This window comes from Ochotona curzoniae, unplaced genomic scaffold, assembly GCF_017591425.1.
Source record: "Ochotona curzoniae isolate NIBS_2020 unplaced genomic scaffold, NIBS_Ocur_1.0 scaffold_4683, whole genome shotgun sequence".
Taxonomy (NCBI): Eukaryota; Metazoa; Chordata; class Mammalia; order Lagomorpha; family Ochotonidae; genus Ochotona; species Ochotona curzoniae.
This window is the reverse complement of record NW_024467121.1, coordinates 13,289,155-13,311,016: the sequence shown is the minus strand read 5'-3', so window position 1 is coordinate 13,311,016 and position 21,862 is coordinate 13,289,155. Positions and strand designations below refer to the sequence as shown.

The 21,862-nt window shown below is 45.1% G+C and overlaps 1 protein-coding gene across 1 annotated transcript in view; it reads left to right on the top strand.

The window, feature by feature from the left end:
• The window catches only part of IL15RA (interleukin 15 receptor subunit alpha), a 33,414-nt gene that overhangs the window by 3,423 nt on the left and 8,129 nt on the right, over nt 1-21,862 (top strand). Inside the window, exons 2-4 of the mRNA XM_040968297.1 lie at nt 16,208-16,402; nt 18,010-18,108; nt 20,344-20,376. Coding sequence (XP_040824231.1) covers nt 16,208-16,402; nt 18,010-18,108; nt 20,344-20,376 — 327 coding nt within the window. The remainder of the gene's footprint in view (nt 1-16,207; nt 16,403-18,009; nt 18,109-20,343; nt 20,377-21,862) is intronic.

The window sequence follows — 21,862 nt, the reverse complement described above, 5'->3', positions numbered from 1 at the left end:
ATTGTCCATGCCCGCATTGATGGACATATGACTGTGTATAAAGAACTATACTTTAGTAATGATATAGAGGAACTAGGTGGGGGGATAATTGGAGAGGGGATAAGGGTATTCCCAGTAGCTTATGGGACTGTATCATAAAATGATAATAATAAATTTTAAAATTCCAAAAAATATGCTACATAGAGATACATTGGACAAAAGATGTACAGTGCCAATATGTTAAAACTACAATACATTTCTGAGAGAAAATACAGACTGGGAAGATTAAAGTTAATTTTGAAAGTGATGAACAAAGTAGAAAAATTTATACTAACTGACTTCAAGACTTCTTATGATGCTACAATAAGCAAGAAAGCAGGGCACTGGTGTCAAGACTAACAGATAAGTTAGATAATTGTAATAGTGAGACCAGGCATAAACCCACACTGCCTAGTGGTGCTCAGGCTCCTATGAATTAGCCCTTGGAGGCCTACTAACTGCTAGAAGAGGGTAAGACAGTTCGTACGCTAAACTTCCCACTTTCCCACATTAAATATGTGATGGAGAGGTTGTTGTCATGGAAGGGGCGGGGGAGTAACTAAAAGTACCAAACTGAGACCTGGACACATTTGTCCAAGATTGAGGCAAGACTAGCACAATGAAAGCCAGTCCCCTGTTCCACACCACAGTACTAGACAAGTGAGCACAGAAAACAAATACCATCTTCTGTTAGAGAAGGAAAGGCAGAAGTGGGCAAGAATGTGGAGAGATACTGTCCCAGTGGCTTGGGTACATATAGTGGACAAAAGCTGGGTGGAACTGAAACACTGAGAAAAACCCTGTGACACTGCAAGTGCTGGATAACATTGGAGGGAGAAATGTGGAGTCAGTTGTGGGCTACAGGTAACCATAGCAGCAGCAAAATATAAACCCAAACACAACACAGCAGGCAATTGGACTGACTCAGTGTCTCACACCATTGTTGTAGCAGAAGAGTCCCTTGCCAGGATGGTAAGCGGTGGTAACAGCTGTTGAACAAGTACTTGAAACAGCAAATGACCAGAGGACTAGCTCTCTGACAGAGAAGAAGGTTGTGTAACAGGTGTTGAACTGAATCACAATCTGAGGTTTGAGATCCCTACCCCCATTAAAGGGTTATGCACACACCTCATCTAAATGGAAGGAGCATGTGTAGGATTCTTAGATTCCAGAAGTAAGAACAGAGGCCAAGGAATTCTAACAGAGACACACTAATGAGTCTGGGAGATTTTTTCCCCTAGGGTGTCGGTATTATTTTTTCTGTGAATCTCCCGTCATGCTCTCTGCCTGCTGATCCAAGGTATTTGGGTTGATTTTTTAAAAAGTTTTATTTCTTTTTATTGGAAAGGCAGATTGACAGAGAGAAGGAGAAACAGAGGAAGATCTTCCATCCTTTGGTACTCTCCCCAAACGGCCACAATGACTGGAACTAGGCTGATTTGAAGCCTGGAGCCAGAAACTTGTTTCAGGCTTCCCACACAGGTGTAGAGTTCTAAGAATTTGGGCCATCCTCCACTGCATTCTAGGACACACACTGGCACCCATATGGGATCCCAGCAAGGGGAGTATTAGCAAAATGAGCCATTGTACTAGGCCCAAGAGTTGATTTTACAAAAATTCTCTACACATTAAAAATAAAATCTTAACTTTTTAAAAAGATTTTTTTAAAGATTTATTTATTTTTATTGGAAAGTTAGATTTACAGAGAGGAAAATCTTCCATCCGATAATTCACTCCCCAAGTGATGCCAATGGCTGGTGCTGCACCAATCTGAAGCCAGGAGCCAGGAACTTCTTCCTCCAGGTCTCCCATGTGGGTACAGGGTCCCAAGGCTTTGGACTGTCCTCGACTGCTTTCCCAGGCCACAAGCAGGGAGCTGGATGGGAAGTGGAGCTGCCAGGATTAGAACCAGGGCTCATATGAGATCCCGGGTGAGTTCAAGGCGAGGACTTTAACCACTAGACCATGCCACCAGGCCCAAAATCTTAACTTTTTGACATTGTTGCAAATACTTTCTTTGACATGATTATCTTCTAATTCTTTCATGTTTTCATGATTAGTTTTTATTTTAATGCTTCTTTTCTAAAAAGATTTATTTGATTTGATTTGAAAGGCAAAGTTACGCAGAGAGAAGGATAGAGACACACAGAAAGGTATCTTCCATTTCTTGATTCACTTCCCAAATGGCCTTAACAGCTGGGCCAGTCCAAAGCTCAGAACCAGGAGCCAGAAGGTTCTTCTGTGTCTCCCAGATGGTACAGAGGCTCAAGGACTTAGGCCATCCTACATTGCCTTCGCAGGCCATTAGCAGGTAACTGCATTGGAAGTTGAGCTACTGGAGCTCAAACTGACATCCATGTGAAATGCTGGTGTCACAGGCTGAGGCTTAGCTTGCTGTGCCGTGGTGCTGGCCCCAAGTTCCTTTTTTTTTTTTCTTTTGAAAAGAAGATGTATTTATTATGTATTTGATAATCAGAGTGACAGAGGGAGAGACAAAGACAGAGCTTCTGTCCACTGGTTTACTCCCCCGCAAATGCCCATAACTGCTAGAACTAGGTTAGGCAGAAGCCAAGAGCCCAGAACTCTATCCAGGTCTTCCACATGGGTGACAGGGACCCAAGTAATTGGGCCATCATCCACTGTCTTCCCAGGCACATTTGCAGGAGAGGAAGCACAGCAGACCAGACTTGAACCAGCACAATAACATCCCATGTAGCAGCTCAAATTCCTGTGCCCACATCTCTGCTCACTTGAGTGATTTCTGACTTATTGTACCTTACCCACCTCAAATTAATAGCAGTTGAGATAATACATTCCTATATGTTCTTCTCTTTCAACACTGAGGACTAGAAACATTTCTTCATATATTTTCTTCTCCAGGACTTACCATGGGGATTCCTATATAGAGAAGGGGGTTTCCCGCTCTTTGGTGATGGAGGAGGAGCTTGTCAAGAGACAGAGATCACCAGTTGAGAATTAAGGAGGGGTATCTCTCAGCCTCTTTTCTGTTGCTAAAACAAAACATCTGAGACTGGGTAATTTGTAAAGGAAAAAGATTTTTTTTTGGTTCACAGTGTTGGAGGTCCAAGAATAAGGTCTTGGGCCCGGCGCGGTGGCGCAAGTGGTTAAGTCCTTGCCTTGCACGCCCGGGATCCCATATGGCTGCCGGTTCTAATCCCGGCAGCCCCGCTTCCCTTCCAGCTCCCTGCCTGTGGCCCGGGAAAGCAGTTGAGGACGGCCCAAAGCTTTGGGACCCTGCACCCACGTGGGAGACCTGGAAGAGGCTCCTGGCTTCGGATCGGCATAGTATCGGCCCGTTGCGGCTCACTTGGGGAGTGAATCATCGGACGGAAGATCTTCCTCTCTGTCTCTCCTCTCTGTATATCCGCCTTTCCAATGAAAAAATAATAAAAATAAATCTTTTAAAAAAAAAAGAATAAGGTCTTAGCACCAGTTCCTGGTGAGGGAGTCATGGCAGACAGCACCACATGGTGAGAGAATCTGAGAGAGAGGGAGAGAAAGAGTGCTGAACTCAATTTGTAAGCATCTATTTCCATATACCTGTTCCAGTTCTGTAAGATCTAACTCACTTCTCTGAGATAAGCATAAATACCTTCCAAGGTTGAAGCTACTTTCATGATCTGATCACCATTCACTATGTCCCACCACCTCTCTATGCCATAATATTGGGGACTAAGCTATGAAGTTTTTGGCGGAGAAAGTCTATTCAGACTACATCAAGGCATACACAGAGAGATGAACAGCCAATAAATACCTCAAAATCTTCAAGAGAATTGTGTGATTAGGCTTCAAACTTTTTGGCAAAACAAAATACAAGAGGTGAGGGAAGAGACAGATGAACTAATGGGGAGGGAGGGGATGGAAATCTCAGAGAGCGTCTGGCCTAGGACTGGCATAGGCTTACAGGGACAGAGGCACAGTGCCCAGAGTTAGAACTGACTGAGCCTGGTAGAATCACAAAACTATGTAAGAGCCACAGTGGCAGGGTTTCATTCAGGCTGGCAGTGTACTGATCAGCAGAGGGAAAGCAGGAAGAAAGGGAGGAGGTTTGTTTTGTAGTTGACGTCATTAGCTCTGGCCGTTTCCTGTCTTCCAGCAGTCTGGCCTGTGCACACTGGGTAGGTTGGGTTTATGGTCCTCGATCTTTGATACTCAGGCAGCTGGCAGGTGAACCATGCCTTGTGACCTCTGGAATTCCCTGCTTCTTGTTCTGTGTGGCCATCACTTGCACAAACCCTGAGTCAACTTGATTCTAGAGTCCCATTTTGGTATCAGTAGTGGTAATGGTGAAGAGGATAATTCCTTACAGTTGTGTCACAGTTTACAAAGTCCATCCCTCAGTTGGTGAAGCTATGATGCCCCAAGCAGTCTTGGAAATTAATGTGCTTGATTCATTCATGAGAAAACTGGAACCCAGTGGCAAGGACTGGCTTGCCCCATCACTCAGGTTTGGACTCCATGCTCAGTACTCACTGTACTTAAACGAACCTTCTCTGTTCCATTCACTCATTCCTTTACTCTTTAATTTAACAGTAGAAGTCACTGATTGCTTTGCTGGTAGACGGCATAAACCATGATTGATTCTGAGTATTTGTGCAGCAAAAGTAAAGCTGTTGTATCTGTCCAAGGTCTCACTCAATGATTTAGTCTCATAAGCAATAATGAGGGAGGGCTGAGGTTGGCTTTATTCGTGACTTTATTCTGACAGTACCATTGTTGAGCCCACTTTTTGCCAGTAATAATAAGAGATCAGGATGGATGCTGCTTTGTGCACAAAAAACAGGAGTAACAAGTTGGGAATTACCGGACTGGGTCCCTGTGTTAACTTTATAGTCCAGAGCATGTTCTGTCTTCATCAAAATTCTTCCTGTGTTGGAATGTTGGGTTCAAGTTCATCTCTTTGCCTGGGATGATTCAGTCCTGCCTCTCCCTTCTGTGTATGGCTAATTCTTGTGCATATTTGTACTTTATCAGGGACATGTGTAAATAATTATAAGTAAATAGTGATAGTGATCATTTCCAGCCCGAAAGGATTATGAGCCTGATTCATATCGTGTGCATACATCCAAGGAACAGGAAGGTACAGTTTTCTTGGTAGCCTATGCTGGGGTCCAAGCTGCAACTTCTCACTCTTGTGCCAGGTGCATATTTAGCTCCAAAGGAAGGTCACCAGTTTCTCCAGCAAGACACACCAAGTGGACCGGGGAGTTGTGAAGGTCAAGAACCAACATGGACTCCAACTCAGCTCCATAGCTTCCAGGGTGTTCTCAACTCCCTCAGGTCATATCTAATTTCCCAGGCACAGAAAAAGTTAAATAATTTAAGGCTGTGCAACCAGCTCCCACACTGTTTGAGGGGTTCTGCTGCTCTTAAATATTTAGAATAAGAATCCTGGTGGTTATACACAGCACCAACAAGGGATTAGCTATGATGGGCAAATGGTGACACATGGCATTCACTACCTTAACCAGGTGATCCAAGTTATAACATCATCTCAAACTGGGACAAACCACCACCATGTGCCTTGTATTCGGATTCACTGAAGACCCTGTTTACAGGAGCAGAGGGTGCTGAAGTAAGGAGTCAGGGTCTCAGTCTGGCTCTCCTACAGGGTTGGCAGGAACTTAATTACTTGAGTTGTTACCGCTGCCTCCCAGGGTCTGTATTAGCAGGAAGCTGAAGCCAGGAGTCAGAGCCAAGCAGCAAACCCAACCACTGCTTTTATTGTCTGCATGATAAAATGCCCACCACATTTCTAGTATTTTTAACCAAATCTACCTCCACCTTCACCTTAAAAATTCTCTCCAGCCGTGTGTGTGTGTGTTTGTGTGTGTTCAACTTGGCAGTACCACAGGTTTAATACCATGCTGTTTAAGTCTAAAATCTGTATCTGCAGTGCTCTGATGTATGCTAATATAACTAGGAAACTACTTAGGGACTGAGAGGTTGGCTAGGCTGGGGAGGAATGTATTACTAAAAAAAAGAAAAATCAACTCTAGAAACATCTGGAAACAGAGCAGTTGGGCCAGCAACTCATTAAGCTCATTAGGCTAATCCTCTGCCTGTAGTGCCAGCATCCCATATGGGTGCTGGTTCTAGTCCTGGCTGCTCCACTTCCGATCTTGCTTGTGTGAATGGCCCGGGAAAGCAGGGAGGGTGACCCAAGTGCTTGAGTCCCTGTATACCCATAATCCATATATCACTGATCTGAGTTCAGATGACACAATATTGTCAGGGAGATCTCAAGGTTCAAGATCCATTCAGGCTCTATCAGAGGGAAAGCACATCTTATCACAGAGCAAAGCCTAGCACTTAAAAAGAAAGATTAATTGTACTTGAAAAGTAGATTTACAGAGAGAAGGAGAAACGGAGAGAGAAATCTTCCATTCCCTGGCACACTATCTAAATGGCCACAATGGCTGGAGCTGAGCTAATCTGAAGCCAGGAGCCAGGGGCTTCTTCCAGGTCTCCAACATGCATAGCAGGGGCCCAAGAACTTGGACCATTCTACTGGCTTTCCTGTGCCAGTAGCAGGGAGCTGGATTGACATGGAGCAGCTGGGACAGGAACCAGAGCCCATTTGGCACTGTGGCTTTACCATGCTGTGTTATAATGTTAGTCTGAGAGATACATTTTTAAAATATACGCATAGTTTTTGTTTCCATAATTCACATTTCCACAGACTTTTTGAAGGTCCCTCACATATCCCTTTGCCACATCCCAGTCATTCTTTGGGCCTTTCCTTGCCTTCTGGGACAGCAAGACGTTCCAGGCTCATCTTGTGCTTCTGCCTTTTTCACCCAGGAATCCTGGACCCTGCAGACGGCAATCTCAATCTGAGCAGAAAGTGACTGCTGCCAATATGTCATAGCTTCTAGGGGCTGAGAGAGCACAGAACGGCACATACACACACAAACATGTACACGTGCAAGCACCCACACACCACAAACTCACAGGGACACACACACAGTGATTACATATCGATACCTCCAATCCCAACTCTACCCCAGGGACAGTGCATACATTCTTATCCCTTCCTTCTGTCTATGGTTCAAACATTTTCCTCCAATAGTAGGAAACCTGCACTTACTGCTTTCTGTAGATTATCAAGTAAAAACAGAGAGATAATGATGACTTTAGACTTTTACCTTCAGACAACATGGATGGACTTGGTAATGAAATCTACAGGCTAAGGACAGTCATTGTTTGATAGATAACTTCTGGCCAGGTTCATTCCACTTGCAAACAGTATATCTCCACAATGTGTGCAGCAAGCACATTTACTGTGTGTGTGCATGTGTGTGTGTGTGTGTGTGTGTTTTACCTATCCTGCTTGTAATATGCATCTTTTCTGCAGTTAAGTGTGCATGCAATCACAATACTACTTCACAGCAGGGCTGATGAACTGAGCTTGTTATTACTTGCTAGTTAGAAAAATGTGTAAGAATCTCAAGTGAACTTATATATCCAATACTTTGTTCCTCTCACATTGCAGCAGGCCCCGAGCAGTGACCAGAGCAGTCACATGCTAGCGGTGTTACCCATGTACTAATGTCAGAATTGAATTCCTTGTGTTGCTGATGTGACGTTCACGGTCGCTTGGGCTTTTGAAGTCCCCTCAAGTGATGAGTCATGTTTATTTCAACATGTGCCACAAACACTACAGAATGAAAAGCAATCTGAAACGACTTAGAAGTAGTGAAACAAGTTGCTGAAAAAAAAAATCTCAAATCTGAAAACAACACACAACTGTGAAGACTAAGCAAAACTGATCCAGGAAAGATGAGCAGATTCAGGATCTAAGTCAACATTGAAATCCAGTAGCAAAATTGAACTTGAGAGGTATGCACCAAACATATTCAGTTTCTTCCAATTTAAAAAAAGTAGCAATTCTTTAAAAAACAAAAATTTTAAAGTAAGTTAAAATGTTTCTGTTTGTTGTAGACGCCCCAGACTAAAACACTGACACTATAATATGGAATGCTGACTAGCGTATGTGTGTGTGTGTGTATATATATATATGTATATATATATGCTGTATATATACAGTTATTTGTATATATGTTTTTTGTTATATTTTATTTTGAATTTTTGAATTTTGTGGTACAATTTTGTAAAGGCTAGGATTCCCCCCAAAACTCCCACCCCTGACAGATTTTCCCCATGTTACAACAATAGTATAGTCCTTCATAAGGAGTCATAATTCCATCAGTTTCTTATGTAAGTGTGTCCCAACACTGCTGGTACAATGTCAGACAGTCCAACATCCCATTGTCTACACATTTCCAACAGTTTCATTGGGAGTCCATCATTTTGTTTGGAAGCAGGAATGCATGTTGCATTGATTTGTATATATGTTTTGCAGTAGGAAATATGTCAAATGTGAATGACATTTTAAAAGAAGAGTCAGTATATAGATTAAAAACAGAAATCAAAAGGCTGGCTTTGTGACGTAGTAGGTGAAATTACCACCTTCCATGCCAGCATCCCATATGGGTGCTGATTCGTGGCCCTGCTCTTCTACTTTCAATCTGGCTCCCTGCTAACAACCTGGAAAAATTAGTGGCAAAATGTTTTAAGTGTGAAGGCCCCTGCTGCCTGAGTGGGAGACCTGGATGAGTCTCCCGGCTTCTGGCTTTAGCTTGGCTTAGCTGTTTGGAGAATGAACCCATGATTGGAAGATCTCTCTTCCACTCTGTAATTCTGAAATAAACAACTAAATGTTAAAGATAAAACAAAAATCAATGTATTTTCTCTCCAGAGGCTTGGGAAACAAAATAAAAGCCTACAATGAGCAGTCCTCCGAACTGTCACAGTTCAGGTGGATTCAGTTGTGAGACAAGCCAATTCACTGAGCAGACAGCAGAAGGGAAACAGGTGGGCATATTCTGAAATTGGACAGGAGGTTGGCCAGCTGACCCTGTTGGAAGACTGGCAGGAGCCTTTCAGTAGATTGTTCCCACAAAGTCCTGAAGTCAGATGTAGCTCGTGCTGATTTTGACAAGCTACCTGAGGAGGTCGTAGCATGAGGGATCCCAGTAGTGAGGCAAATAAGAATCTATTGACTCTGCAAGTTGTCCTTTGACATCCAGACTGAAGCTGGCAGCTGGAGAACGTGGAAATCCACAGATTGTTTGAGGGAGGGAAAGATGAGCTATATTTACGCAGAAGTCCAGGGTTTCTGCCCAGAGAGAGGGCAAGCACAGCAAACAAATGAGAAGGAAAAAGGCATGAAGCTGTTGTGGAGGCTCTTTGGCCTGTCAGTGCTGACTCTGGGTTATTGCACAATCAAGAGAAGGTTCAGATGGCTGGGTAAATCCAACAAGACTGATTTCTCAGAAGGACACAGAGAAAATCAGCAACCCCCAAAACACCCCAGAGAAAGATGGAGGACATTTTCCAAGACAGATGGCGATGCCCATTGCTGGCCTTGGATCTTTTCCCTGTGGTGCTTCCCCTTTCCAGGTTTTGCACACTGGAAATGTGCCCTGCTCCCTTTCTACATTCTGGATCTGTGTGTCCTAGGACCATCATGTTGTCACGTTCTCAGACTTTTTAAGATGAGGATCACCAGATCCTAGCATACTCCAGACTTGGCTGTAAGAGCTGGGAGCATGCTCACTGTCCGCCCAACCAGCAGGTTATCTGTATTTAATCCAGCTATTAACTCAACACTTTACTTGCAGATACACTGTTCAGACACAGGTGCTCTACAAGTGAAACCAAGTATGGTGCTGAGGTGGAAATTTAGGACACTGGCTTAACCAGTCAGGGTCATATAGAGAAAATCTTAGAGTCAAAATCCTGTCGAAATGTCTCAGTTTCTCATGGGAAGCTAGGAGTTGCTTTTAACCCAGTTTTATAAATCAAAGCAAGTGTCAGCTGCTCCAGCTGTGGTTATTTTTCATACTATGTGCTTTCTACAACATTCTTAGATATCTGAGAGTGATATGTGAGTTGTGTCCCAGGAAGATGTCGAGATGTTTACCCAATGGCCTTGCCTACTTTCAACTTTGTTTTGTCATCTAGGTAGCCTTAACTTTCTCAGAGAGAGGCAAAAATTCCTAACTGAAGCATCGCCTGTATTTCTCACACTTGTTTGGCAGGAGACAAATTACAGGAAACACACACTCTCAGTGTGATTTATATCTCTCTTGCTCTGGGCCTCACCAAGGCTTCTGACCTTCCTGTATGGAAGACACTCTGAAATCCATCCCATGTTATTTTTTTACATTAGAAACATTTATTTTTGGTGATATTTACATAGTTGATGAGGGTGGGAAGGGTCGAGAATTAGGGAAAAGTGGGTGAGACCATGGTTTCCAAATTTCCTTTTTGTTTTTCCTGTATCTGAGGAAGAGGTGTGATAAGGAGATAAGCTGCACCCTGCCTCCCAACCGCCCTATTACCCATGGATGGGGAACAGCCACCCGATGTCATCCCAGGGTCCCCTATGTGAAGCATGATCTAGGGGTTGGTTTCAATAGTTCTGAAATGCTGTCGATCTCACCAATACAAGGATGAAGAAATCCTTCCAAGATCCACTGGGTGACATAGAAAATCCGAGTCTCCATTTGCCCAGATATATGCTGTCAACACTTGGCTGGGATAGTTGACCAACTTTTTCTGCCCTCCTGCCTCTGCTATAGTACTAGATGTCCTCCACAGGACACAGTAGGCTGCCATATCCTTCATGTACATCTGGGCATGCTGCCTACTGATCCGTCTTAGCCACTGAGGAGGCCTAGTTCTAACACATACACCCCACTGTCAGACCACAGATCCTGCGGTTCTCCCCATGCTTGGAGTTGTGAGTCCAGTGGTTCAGGTGGGGGTATCCCCAAAGAAACCTTGTCTGAAGTAATCCCACACCTGACTCTTGTGTGTGCTTACCAGTATGTAGTCTGGCTCAGTTCATCACCTACATCAGCCTATGCACACACTGGTAGTTGCAATTGTCAGTTCTATTTCCAGTCCTGTCTCTTACATAAACTAATGGATGCTGCAGCCCATCCCAACACTGTCCACCACACACTTGGCCCTCATGTACACTATCAGAAAATGTAGCCTAGTTGGTGAAATATCTGATAACTGCCACTAGGTTTGCCCCTCCACTCCCAGCCCTGATTCCTGTGATTGCCAATATGCATAGCAGACTGGTTTAGTATGTCCCACATCTCATTTAGCTCTTGTACACACCAATGGGCATTGAAACCTAATTCAATCAAACAGACCCCATTATCCAGACTACACTCATGCCCCCAGCCCTGGTTCTCATGCTCACCATCAGAGAGGTGCTCACAGTTTCCTTACTCGGCCCATTCCAAGATCTTGCACTTTTCAGGTGGTTCTGTAGTTTAGATTGACAAGACTTGCCCCCAGTCCCAGTACTTGCCAGCTGATGCTGTGGCAAAGTCTGACCAGCCTGCACTTTGGCTCATGCATGCACCAGTGGATATAGTCGGTTGGCCCAACTAGCTCTCCCCTAACCCAGTTCACATGCAGGCCAACAGGTATTGTAGCCCTGCCCAGTCTGGTGTGCCCCATGTCCCAGTTCTTCTTTTTCTTTCTGTTTTTCAAACTTAAGTTTTCAAAATTTTATTTATTTGATGATGATTACAGGGTTGTCCATGGTGGCAAAGATCAAAGATCAGGGAAAAGTGGGTGGAATCATTGTTTCCTAATTTTCTATTTCTTCTTGCCTCTGGGGGAGGGAGAGAGATAAGTGGGGAAGCCACACCCAGCCTCCGAAATGTCCCAATACCCAGGGATGGGGAACCACCACCAAATATCAACCCAGGGTTCCACTATTGTGCGTGTTCCGAGTGGTCTGATCAGGTGGTTTGGATAGTTCTGAGATATTGTCAATTTCACCGATCCAAGGGTGAGACAACCCTCCCAATGTTCATTGATTGCCAAAATTGACCTCAAATCTCCATTCTCCCAGATTTTTGCTGTCATCATTTGCTGGGATAGTTGTTCAATTTTCTTTGTTCTTCCTCTGTGACAGTACCAAATGAGTTGTCATGTTTTCCATGTGCATCGAGGTCTGTGTCTGCTACTATGCCTTTTTCACTCATGGGCAGGACCAAGGTCCTGGTCCCTCTTCTTATGATTGCCAATGGGAGCAGTGGCCCAGCAAGAGAGCCCTCTACAAACCCCATACTGGGCTCCTCCAGCCCCTGGGTCTCATGTTTGCTGCTTGGTGCTGCATCCCAGTTTGGCATGGCCCACCTCACCTTGGCATTTGCCAATGGATGCTGTAGCCTGGTGTGGCCTGGTGTTCCCCCAGTTCCAGCTCATGCTGGTAGGTATAGCAGCCTAACGCAGCCCAGTCAGCCCCCTGCCCCAGCCCTAATGTGAACTGATTGGTTTGTGGTCTGACCTGATCTGTCCTGCACCCCGTCCTGGTTCTCACATCTGCCAGTGAGAGTTATGAACTGGCCCCAGCCTGGCCCACCCCCAGACCTGACCTATATGTATGCTGTGACCTGACCTGGTCTGGGCTACTCCCAGTCTTGGTTCTTATGGTCACCTACAAAATAACTGCATCATGTCAAAGGAGTTCCCCAAGTTTCTCTGTCAGGTCTCTTCACAGTGGCAGATCTCGTGCACACTGGTGGGTCCTTCGCTCAGACTGATATAGCCTACCTCCTGTTCCGGCAGGAATTGTGGCCTTGCCCAACTGGTTCACACCCAGTCTGGTTCTTACTGTTTGCTGCTACAGCCCAGCCACACCTAGTCCACACCCAGATATAGCTCTTGTGTGATTTAGCAGGTGCCAAAACCTAGCCCAGCCCATCCTATAACCTCCATGGCTCTCATGAGCACCAGTAGGTGTTGGAGTCTAGCCAGTCTTTCACACCCCAGGCCCAGTCCACTCCTATGCTGAGGGACACTGCAGTCATGCCCAGCCCAGATTGCTGCCCCAATTCCAGCTGTCATGGTCACCAGTGGGAACCATAACCCAGCCAGGGCATCCTCTTAGCTCCACTACCAGGCCTGTTCCCAGACACAGATCTTGCGTGTGCCAGTGGTTGTGCTGACCAAGCTTGGCATAGCTCATTGCCCATCTTGATCTTTGCCATTGGATGTTGCAATCTGACCTTGCCTGGCCCTCCCCCAGTCCCAACTTTTGCTGGTGGTCCCTGCAGCCTATCCCTGCCAAGTCTGCTTCCATCCCTGGCTCATGCAAACTGGTAGTGTAATATCCTAGCCTGGAATGAAAACACTTAAACCTGGTTCCTACACATGCCAGTGGTCTAAGTTTTGACCAGGCCCAGTCCACCCCCTCCAAAACCAACCCACACACTTGCTGTCTTGCCCAGCCTGACCAACAAGCAGGCCTGAATCTCATTCTCACCAGTGAGAGTTATGTCCCACCAGGGGGAGTTTCCCAAGTTCCCCCAGCAGGCTCAGCTCTCACATGTGCTTTGCATGCAAGGCCCATATCCAACATAGTCTGAACCCTCTGTCCTGGCCTTTGTATGAACTGGTGGATATTGTGGTCCAGCTTGCCCAACATCGTATTCTTGAGTATGCCTGTGGGTGCTGCAACCTGGACCAGCTTGGCCTGTGTCCACTCTTACCCCTCTGCACACCCAAGATCCAACTACTTTAAAAGTTCCTCAAGCCTGATCCACTAGCACACCAGGCCAGCATGCTAATCTAGAGCTGTCTCCTCCACTCTCTCCACTCTGCCCTGGAGGAATCATGTGGGGAAATACCCAGGTTTGCTCCACCTGCCTGGATGTGAGCCCCCAGGTACCTGCATGATCCTGCCAGTGCCATCCCCCAGGTCCCCTGCAAGCCTGCACCCCCATGAATCCTTGCTGCAGAAGATATAGCTGCATGGGCCTGCCAGAGCAGATTCTTTTTTATTATAAAGTGTTTAGAATACTTAGAATATAACAAATGGATGGCTGAATCACAGCGACTCCTCATCAGTGTGGTCCCTCCTCTAAACTGTGGCTAGATTGTCACCCAGCTAGGTCCAAATTAACATCAACATCTATTTTGTCTGGTCAGTCTGAATGGGACATTGTTAAGCATTTTGATTTCCATCCCATCATGTGTGTAACATATAAAAAGAATAATAAATATACAGGTATATAGTAGACTAAGAAAGAGAGAGGGCAAAGAGGGTGTCTGGTTGAGCAGTTAGGACAGTGCTTGGGATGCCTGTTTGCCACAGTCGAGTGCCTGGGTTTGGGTCCTGAAATCTGCTCCTGCTAACGTGAACCCTAGCAGGCAGCAGGGATGGCTCAAGTTGGGTTCCTGCCATCCAGGTGGGTAACTCAGATTGACTTCCAGGATTCTGACTTTGGCTTAGTTCAGCACTGCCAATTGTGGACATTTGGGGTATGAACAAGCAATGAAAATCCTCAATGTATATGGCTCTCTCTACATTTCTGGTAAACAAAATAAGTAAATTGAGAAAACTTGTGAAAGAAATGGGGCATTGCTCAAACAAAAAACTGCTGCAAATGAACCTCCCTACAACACAGCCCACACAAAGTTAGCTCCTTCCACGCCCCAATCTGGGCTTGGCCCTCAGATACCAATTGCTGCTTATCTCATCTGCACAAAGGGAAATCTAGTATGTATTACTTAATTGGGAAAAAAAAATAGTAAAACTCACAGCAGTTATTTCTAGTGCCTACAGAAAACCTTTGCTTATTTTTTAAAAGATTTATTTATTCATTTATTTATTTATTCATTCATTCATTCATTCATTCATTCTTTGGAAAGGCAAATATACAGAGAGGAGAGAGAGAGAGGAAGATCTTCCGTCAAATGGTTCACTCCCGAATTGGCTGCAACATCTGGACCTGAGCCAAGCCGAAGCCAGGAGGCTCCCCAGAGTCTCCCATGCGGGTGTAGGGTCCCAAAGTGTTGAGCCGTCCCCGATTACATTCCCAGGCCACAAGCAGAGAGCTGGATGGGAAGCAGGGCTGCCGGGATTAGAACCAGCACCCATAGGGGATCCCAGCACATTCAAGGCAAGGACCTTAACCGCTATGGCATTGCTTATTTTTTTAAAAGATTTATTTATTTTTATTACAAAATCTGATATATAGAGAGAAGAAACAGATAGGAAAGTTTTCCATATGATAATTTACTCCTCAAGTGAGTGTAATGGCCGGTGCTATGCTGATCCGAAGCCAGGAGCCAGGAACTTCCTCCAGGTTTCCCACGTGGGTGCAGGGTCCCAAGGCTTTGGGCTGTCCTCAACTGCTTTCCCAGGCCACAAGCAGGGAGCTGGATGGGAAGTGGGGCTGCTGGGATTAGAACCGGCATCCATATGGGATTCCGATACGTTCAAGGTGAGGACTTTAGCCACTAGGCCATGCCGCACCGGGCCCAATTTTTGCTTTTTAACATCAGCTACAATGGAATGTGATGGCTTTGGATAGAACTTCTTCTTAAACAAGAATTATTCAACAACCTTGGTTTGGTACATTGGTTGCTTCCTCTCCTGTTAAGATATAAAAGAAGCATTTTGCCATAAACTTAAAGCATGATAGGCAAGTGAGCTTGGCAATGAACACAGTGGTTGTGGGTTGTGCAGGGGGAAAGGATAGTGAGTAGCTTAGGGCAACAGTAGGCAGAGTGACTGGGAGGAAGAGAGCTGGAGAGGCAAACAGGACAGGGTCTTGCAGAGTCCTATAGACTTTTTAAGGAGCTCAGTATTTATCCGACAAGTGGAAGTCAGGGAAGAGTAATGTTAAATATACACTGGAGATCGTGCTGGCTGCCCCATGTGTATGGCTCAAAGTCCTGTATGGAGACTGATCTGAATCCATTGTTGTTCAGCAAGAGGGCTTAGTTTCAAGTAGAGAGAGCTACACTCCTCTGGTGATGCCAAGGATTTGGAGAGGAATGAGCAGGGGAGGGAGCCTGGGAGATTCATTGGAGGACTGTCTAGTCTATCTATGCAGGATGACTAGTATTTAAGGCAAGACTCCTAGGCGGTTTCTAGATGATGAAGCATGTTTCCAAAACAACTTCCACATGCTTGGATTCTGGGGTTTATCATAAGGGGTCCCCAGTGTAAATCTGGACCTTGGCTATGAAATTATTGACCACTAGCCATGTGTACGCTGGAGATTGCTCCAGCTCATGTTAAACTATTTCCATTTCTCCTTTCTCATCTGCACTTTTACAGGCGTCACATGTCCTACCCCCACATCTGTTGAACATGCAGTCATCCGAGTCAAGAGTTACAACTTGAGTTCCAGAGAGCGGTATGTTTGTAACTCTGGTTTCAAACGTAAGGCTGGTACATCCAGCCTGACTGAGTGTGTGTTTAACAAGACCACGAAGATTGCCTACTGGACAACTCCCAATCTCAAGTGCATCAGTAAGTAGCCAGTCCCTGAACTGGTCTTTCTTCTCCCCACCCCCAACCTGTTAAGGCTACATAAGCAACAGAGATGCCCTGAGGGAGCCATATGCATGATCGCAGGGCCAAGAGATCCGTGTTAAAAGTTGGAAGAAAGCTACACCAAGGGGAATGTTAAGCAACCATTTAGTTGTAAAAACTATGAGCATTTGGATGCCATGATTTTGTTTTTACATATTATCTCTGCCAGCCTCTATCTGTGATGTTGTCAGCAAGTCTCCGAATACTCTAAGAAATGAACCTGGTGTTCACACTGCGTATTGAGGGTAAACGTGAACTAATACTACCATCGATACTTGCTTTGAGATTTAGGGTAGCAAGGATTTGGATGAAAGAAAGGATGTATGCTCACAAGCACAGTTGCCCCTTCCCCCTCCCCCGAGTCTTTTTGGATTTTCCCCAAGGAGGCAGACTTTACTGCTTTTCTTTGCTGCTTAAATCCCAAGGACTAGGGTAGACCAATGGAACAACATTTCCCTTAGTGTAGTCACCCATGGATGGTATCGAGCCAGTACTCAAGAGCAAGAATGAGAGAAAAGTCACAAGCATTGGTCCCTCTGCTCCAAAAACCATCTACAACCAGGCAGACATTCTGAAAGACACCAAACAGTGTAGAGAACCACAAGGTGCTATTTCCATGAACATTAAGCCTCATTGCTCCACTTTTCCTTCCTCTAGAAAAATAAGCATTGACCCATGACCTCCCAAGAGAACACTGACTAAACATGCATTGGCTCGATGCAGTACATGTCCAGCAGCAAGCTAGGTGCTTTTAAAAACTCATACACACCTATACCAAGAAGGATTCTGAACTCCTTTGGGGCAGGGGATGGGAAGGGGCCTCCTGGTGGAGCTCACTCCACTGGAGGATTCTTTGAAAAGGAGTCCCTTTCTCAAGGGCTTTACAGTGATAGGTAACTCTTCTCCATCTTTCCATCAGACATCATAGGGAAGGGGAGGAAGCCTTTCCACTTACACTGAGGAATCATATAGCTGGGGAATATAGCATCCTGTGGCCTTGGGTAGAAAAGCCAGGTGAGGCTGGGAGTGGGCAGTAACTGTGGCAACACCAAGTGAGTCTCTCATTTTGTTCTGTCCTGGGACTCACTGGAACCTGTAATTTTCAGGGATAAAAAGCAAGAGCCTTTTCATTATATGGAAAGTTACATTTCCTCAAAATTCTGTGTGTCTTGGGTGAAGGAAAGAGGAGACCAGTCTTCCCATGTGGTTTCTTCTAGTTCAGAAATTCCTTCCTCTTTTCACCACTAACAATTCCCTTCATGCAGTATCTGTTGAGGAATAACAAATAGAACCTGTTGGGTAATTACTTATTGTTCCATGAACATCCAACATTATAAAACTAAGTTAATTCAAAATTTGCTAAACTGTCTTTACATTTGGATTGGAAAACATTGCTTAGTTGCTTCCTGCACTTTGAATCTGACCTAAGAAGTTGGATATCTCCATAGTTTAATTATGTGCTTTTAAAATTTATATCCAGCTGTGAAGCCACACCAAGTTTCACCCTCAGGATCATGAATGCCATGTGATTATCCTCTCTCTAGGAGACCCTTCCCTGGCTCACCAAAGGCCAGTGCCACCCTCCACAGTAGTGACGGCAAGGGTGACCCCACAGCCAGAGAGCCCTTCCCCTCCTGGAAAAGGTAGGAATGTTGGAAACTTCTTAAAGATTCCCATTCCCTACTACGCCTAGCTCCCTGCTTCATCTCCAAGTCATGAAGGCTCATGAGCCAACTGCTGCTTCTGCTGCCAATCTAGGTAACAGAACAGAGCATTTTTTCAGGACACAAGTAAGAATTTATGGTGCTTTAGTTATCTTTCTTAAGGTTGCTTAATGTCTAACTTTTATGTGCACATAATTAGTAGTGGCTTAAGAACTCACTGTTAATATGTCAGATCATGTTTAGTTGTAGACACTTAGCCTTGTCAATAACTGGAGACAGCCTGGGATGTGACTTCATTTGTACCATGTTAGTACACTTTTATAGGTGCTGACACAGTACTCCTGGATAATCAACAAAGGACTTTTATACATGGCACAGTAAGCCTCAAGATCATTAGCATGTTTGCATTATTTTCTTTGTTTCTTATAGAGGCAATTTGGATGGGCCTGCATGTTCAGTGGGTTGCATTCTTGGAGGGGAAACCTGGGCTCAAGGAACCAGAATATTTTATAATTCCCCTGAGAGATAAAAATAATCAAGTCACTCTGCAAGCCTTGCATCCATGTCCAAATCATTTGGTCAGATATCCAGATGTCCATGCACAAAACTCTGCATCCAGAACTCCAGGTGTGAGGGAATAACATTTGACAGAAACTGATGTGGCCACATGCTTGGATGTGAATGCTCTGGAGGTTGGGGTGTTCTAGCTGCCAGGTACCTTGGAGTGCACAGACTGAGAAAGTGAGGTAAATGGGAGGTAGTAACTAAGGATGAATCCTATGGAGACTTCTCACTACATCAGGGGTTGGAAGAACGTGGGAACATGGGCCACAGTTGTGTATGAAGAGCACTGTGGAGCTTGGCCTCATCAGGTGCTTTGCTCCAAGGCCATATTTTCTCCATTCTGCATTTTTCACAAATCCAGTTTCCATGGAGACTGGACAGGAAATAGTCATGCCACACTTTACTTTCAAGTTAGGAGCAGTCATCCACCAAGGAGGGGGCAAGGCAACCTCTCTTCCCGAGGTTGAAGCTAAATCAAGATGCTTCCCTCAAATATACACCGCTGGGTTCAGACAAGCCAAATCTCGGGCTTCCCCAACTTTTAAAAGTTGCTGTTTAGAAAGCTAGCATCCCAGTTCCCTGGAAATCATAGCTCCTCTGTGTTTTTGCACTACATCTTTCAATGCATAAATACCCTCTCTAGTAAGATAAGCCTGGATACCCAGCTGTTTAGGATGTTTCCTTGTATGCACCATAATAAGTAACTGTATTTAGAGCTCTGACAAGTCCCATAGCTGTTCCAGATGGATGGATGTGTCAGCAGAGGAGGTTGACAGTTTGCTGGGGGAGGGCTGGCCAGGGTAGATTCTCTAGGTCCAACATCTGCTGGAGCTGAGAAGAGTCTAGTCTAAATATTTGTGTTCTCACCTCCTTGGAATCTCCTGCAGGGCCAGCCGTGTTCTCTCCCAAGTCAGACACCACAGTGGCCACAGGGACAGCTATTGTACCAGGCTCCTGGCTGATGCTGTCCACATCACCTTCTGCAGAAACCACAGGGATAGGCAGTCATGGACCCTCCCCAGCCCCATCTCAGACAACATCAAAGTTCTTGGAACCCACGCCCTCCATCTCCCACGAGACAACAGGTTAGCCCTAGCTTTGCACACAGAGAAACTGCTTCCTTATGCATTACTTGTGAGATTGGGTAAACAGATCTTATACTACTGAATTCAGTTGGCCCCGACCTACAAGGTAGCCTTGCTACCTTCTGCACCTGCCACAGTCTCCTTGCCTGGATCTCTGTGGCATATATTCTGCCTGGTTTAGTCTAACTAGAAAAACTGGAAAAGAAAATCCACATTCCATCCCCTCAGCAATGTGACATGGCCAGCCCATGCTAAAGCTCTGAACACCATTTGAACCATCCCCAGTGGGAAGGTGGTAGATGCAAGCTGCCTTCTGGAGCCATTGTCTGTGGGGTGGAGAAGCCTGTGGGAATCTGGACCTGCTTTAAGGCATGCTCAGATTGCAAGTAAGTGCTAGCACCTCAATGAGTTTTCTGTTCTTCACTAAAATGAGTTCAATGGCGCTACCATGGATCTCTCAAGGTTCTAAGGTGGGAAGCAAGTAATGCAGAATTTCTTGGGCTTCATGAGAAACTAGTGCATTAACAACTGCATCCTTGAGTCAGCTGTTCCCTCTCTTCTGCAGGTGCTTATCCACACAGTTCCAAAGAGGCCACTGGTAAGTACTTTTCTTTGCCCAGCATGCTTATGATTGCAATGGCTTCAGAGCCAGTGTGCAGAATAGTCCTGCCCCAGGCCTGCCACCCCGGCATGACAACTACCAATGGTTCCTTGCAGAAGTTCCTCCATCAAAAATAGCAAACATAACAAGTTCTATGATATGCTAGTAGTAGACATTCAATGGACATGACACTTTACATCCATAATGGTTACTTCTATCAGGCTGCTAGTGTTTAAACCAGTGAGTTGCTGTATCATAGAAAGGGTCCCAAGGTCCAGAGGTACAGAGCAGTGCTGGACTCCTGTCCAGGGAGTGTCAGGAAACTGCCAGTGCCTGCTCATGCCACATTTACTCTGTTTCTGCCAGGAGGTCTACAAGGTGGGGCACCACAAGCTTTACAGAGAGACCCCCACATTTCTCTTTTCTTCTCTTCCTTCTTCTTTTCCCTCCTTCCCCTTCTTATTTTTAAAAAGATTTACTAATTTATTATTGAAAAGACAGATTTACAGAGAGAAGGAGATACAAAGATCATCTTTCCACTGATTCACTCCTGAAATAGTCACAACAGCTGGGACTGAGCCAATCCAAAACCAGGAGCTTTTTCTGGATGCAGGATCCCACTTGGGTACAGGGTTTCAAGCACTTAGGCCATCTCTCACTGCTTCCCCAGGTCACATAATCAGGGAGCTGGGTGTGAGTGGAGCTGCTGGGATGTGAACTAGTGCCCATAAGGGATGCCAACACTTATAAGGGAGAGGAGTAACCAGTTGAGCCACCGTGCCAGCTCCAGATCTCCACATTTCTCAGAAGGCAAAGCCTCCTTTACAGAAGTCACATGTGTCACTAAGGGCGAGGAGAAAAAAGACAGCCAAAGTATTGTAAGAAGGAAAATGAAAGTTTTTGTAAGAAGATTAGGAAAAGAGGAAGGAAGGAGAGGAAGCTCAGCAGAAGAAAGCAGAAGAATGGAGAGGCAGGGAGGGCAGAAATACAAGCAGTGAGGAAGAATCTAATACTTCAGTGTGCAGACTTTAAAAGGACTAGAAAATCCCATATACTCTGAGATGAGCAAAAGCAAGTTCTATTTTCTATTCATAAGTTTTTATGCTAGAGAAAAATCCACTCTTCCCCTCCTCCTGCCCCAGAAATAATTTGTTTTCCCTATACTAAGTGTCAACTGGAAGAAAATCAAATGGTTTTGGGCGTTTTAGTCATCAGTTGGTTGCAATGGTTTAGAAGGTGGTTAAGGATTGGACACCTGACCTAGTAAAGATGTTGGTCAGAATGCCCACATCTCACGTCAGAGGCCCTGTGTTCTAGTCCCAGCTCTATGTCCAATTCTAGCTTGCTCACATATTTTGAAAAATTGAAACCCAAAATAACAAAAGTATGCGTCTCTAGATTCTTAAATGTTTGCTACATTAAAGGAATATTAACCACACAACTACCATGGACCAAGATAATTGCATGCAAGGAACTGTGAAAG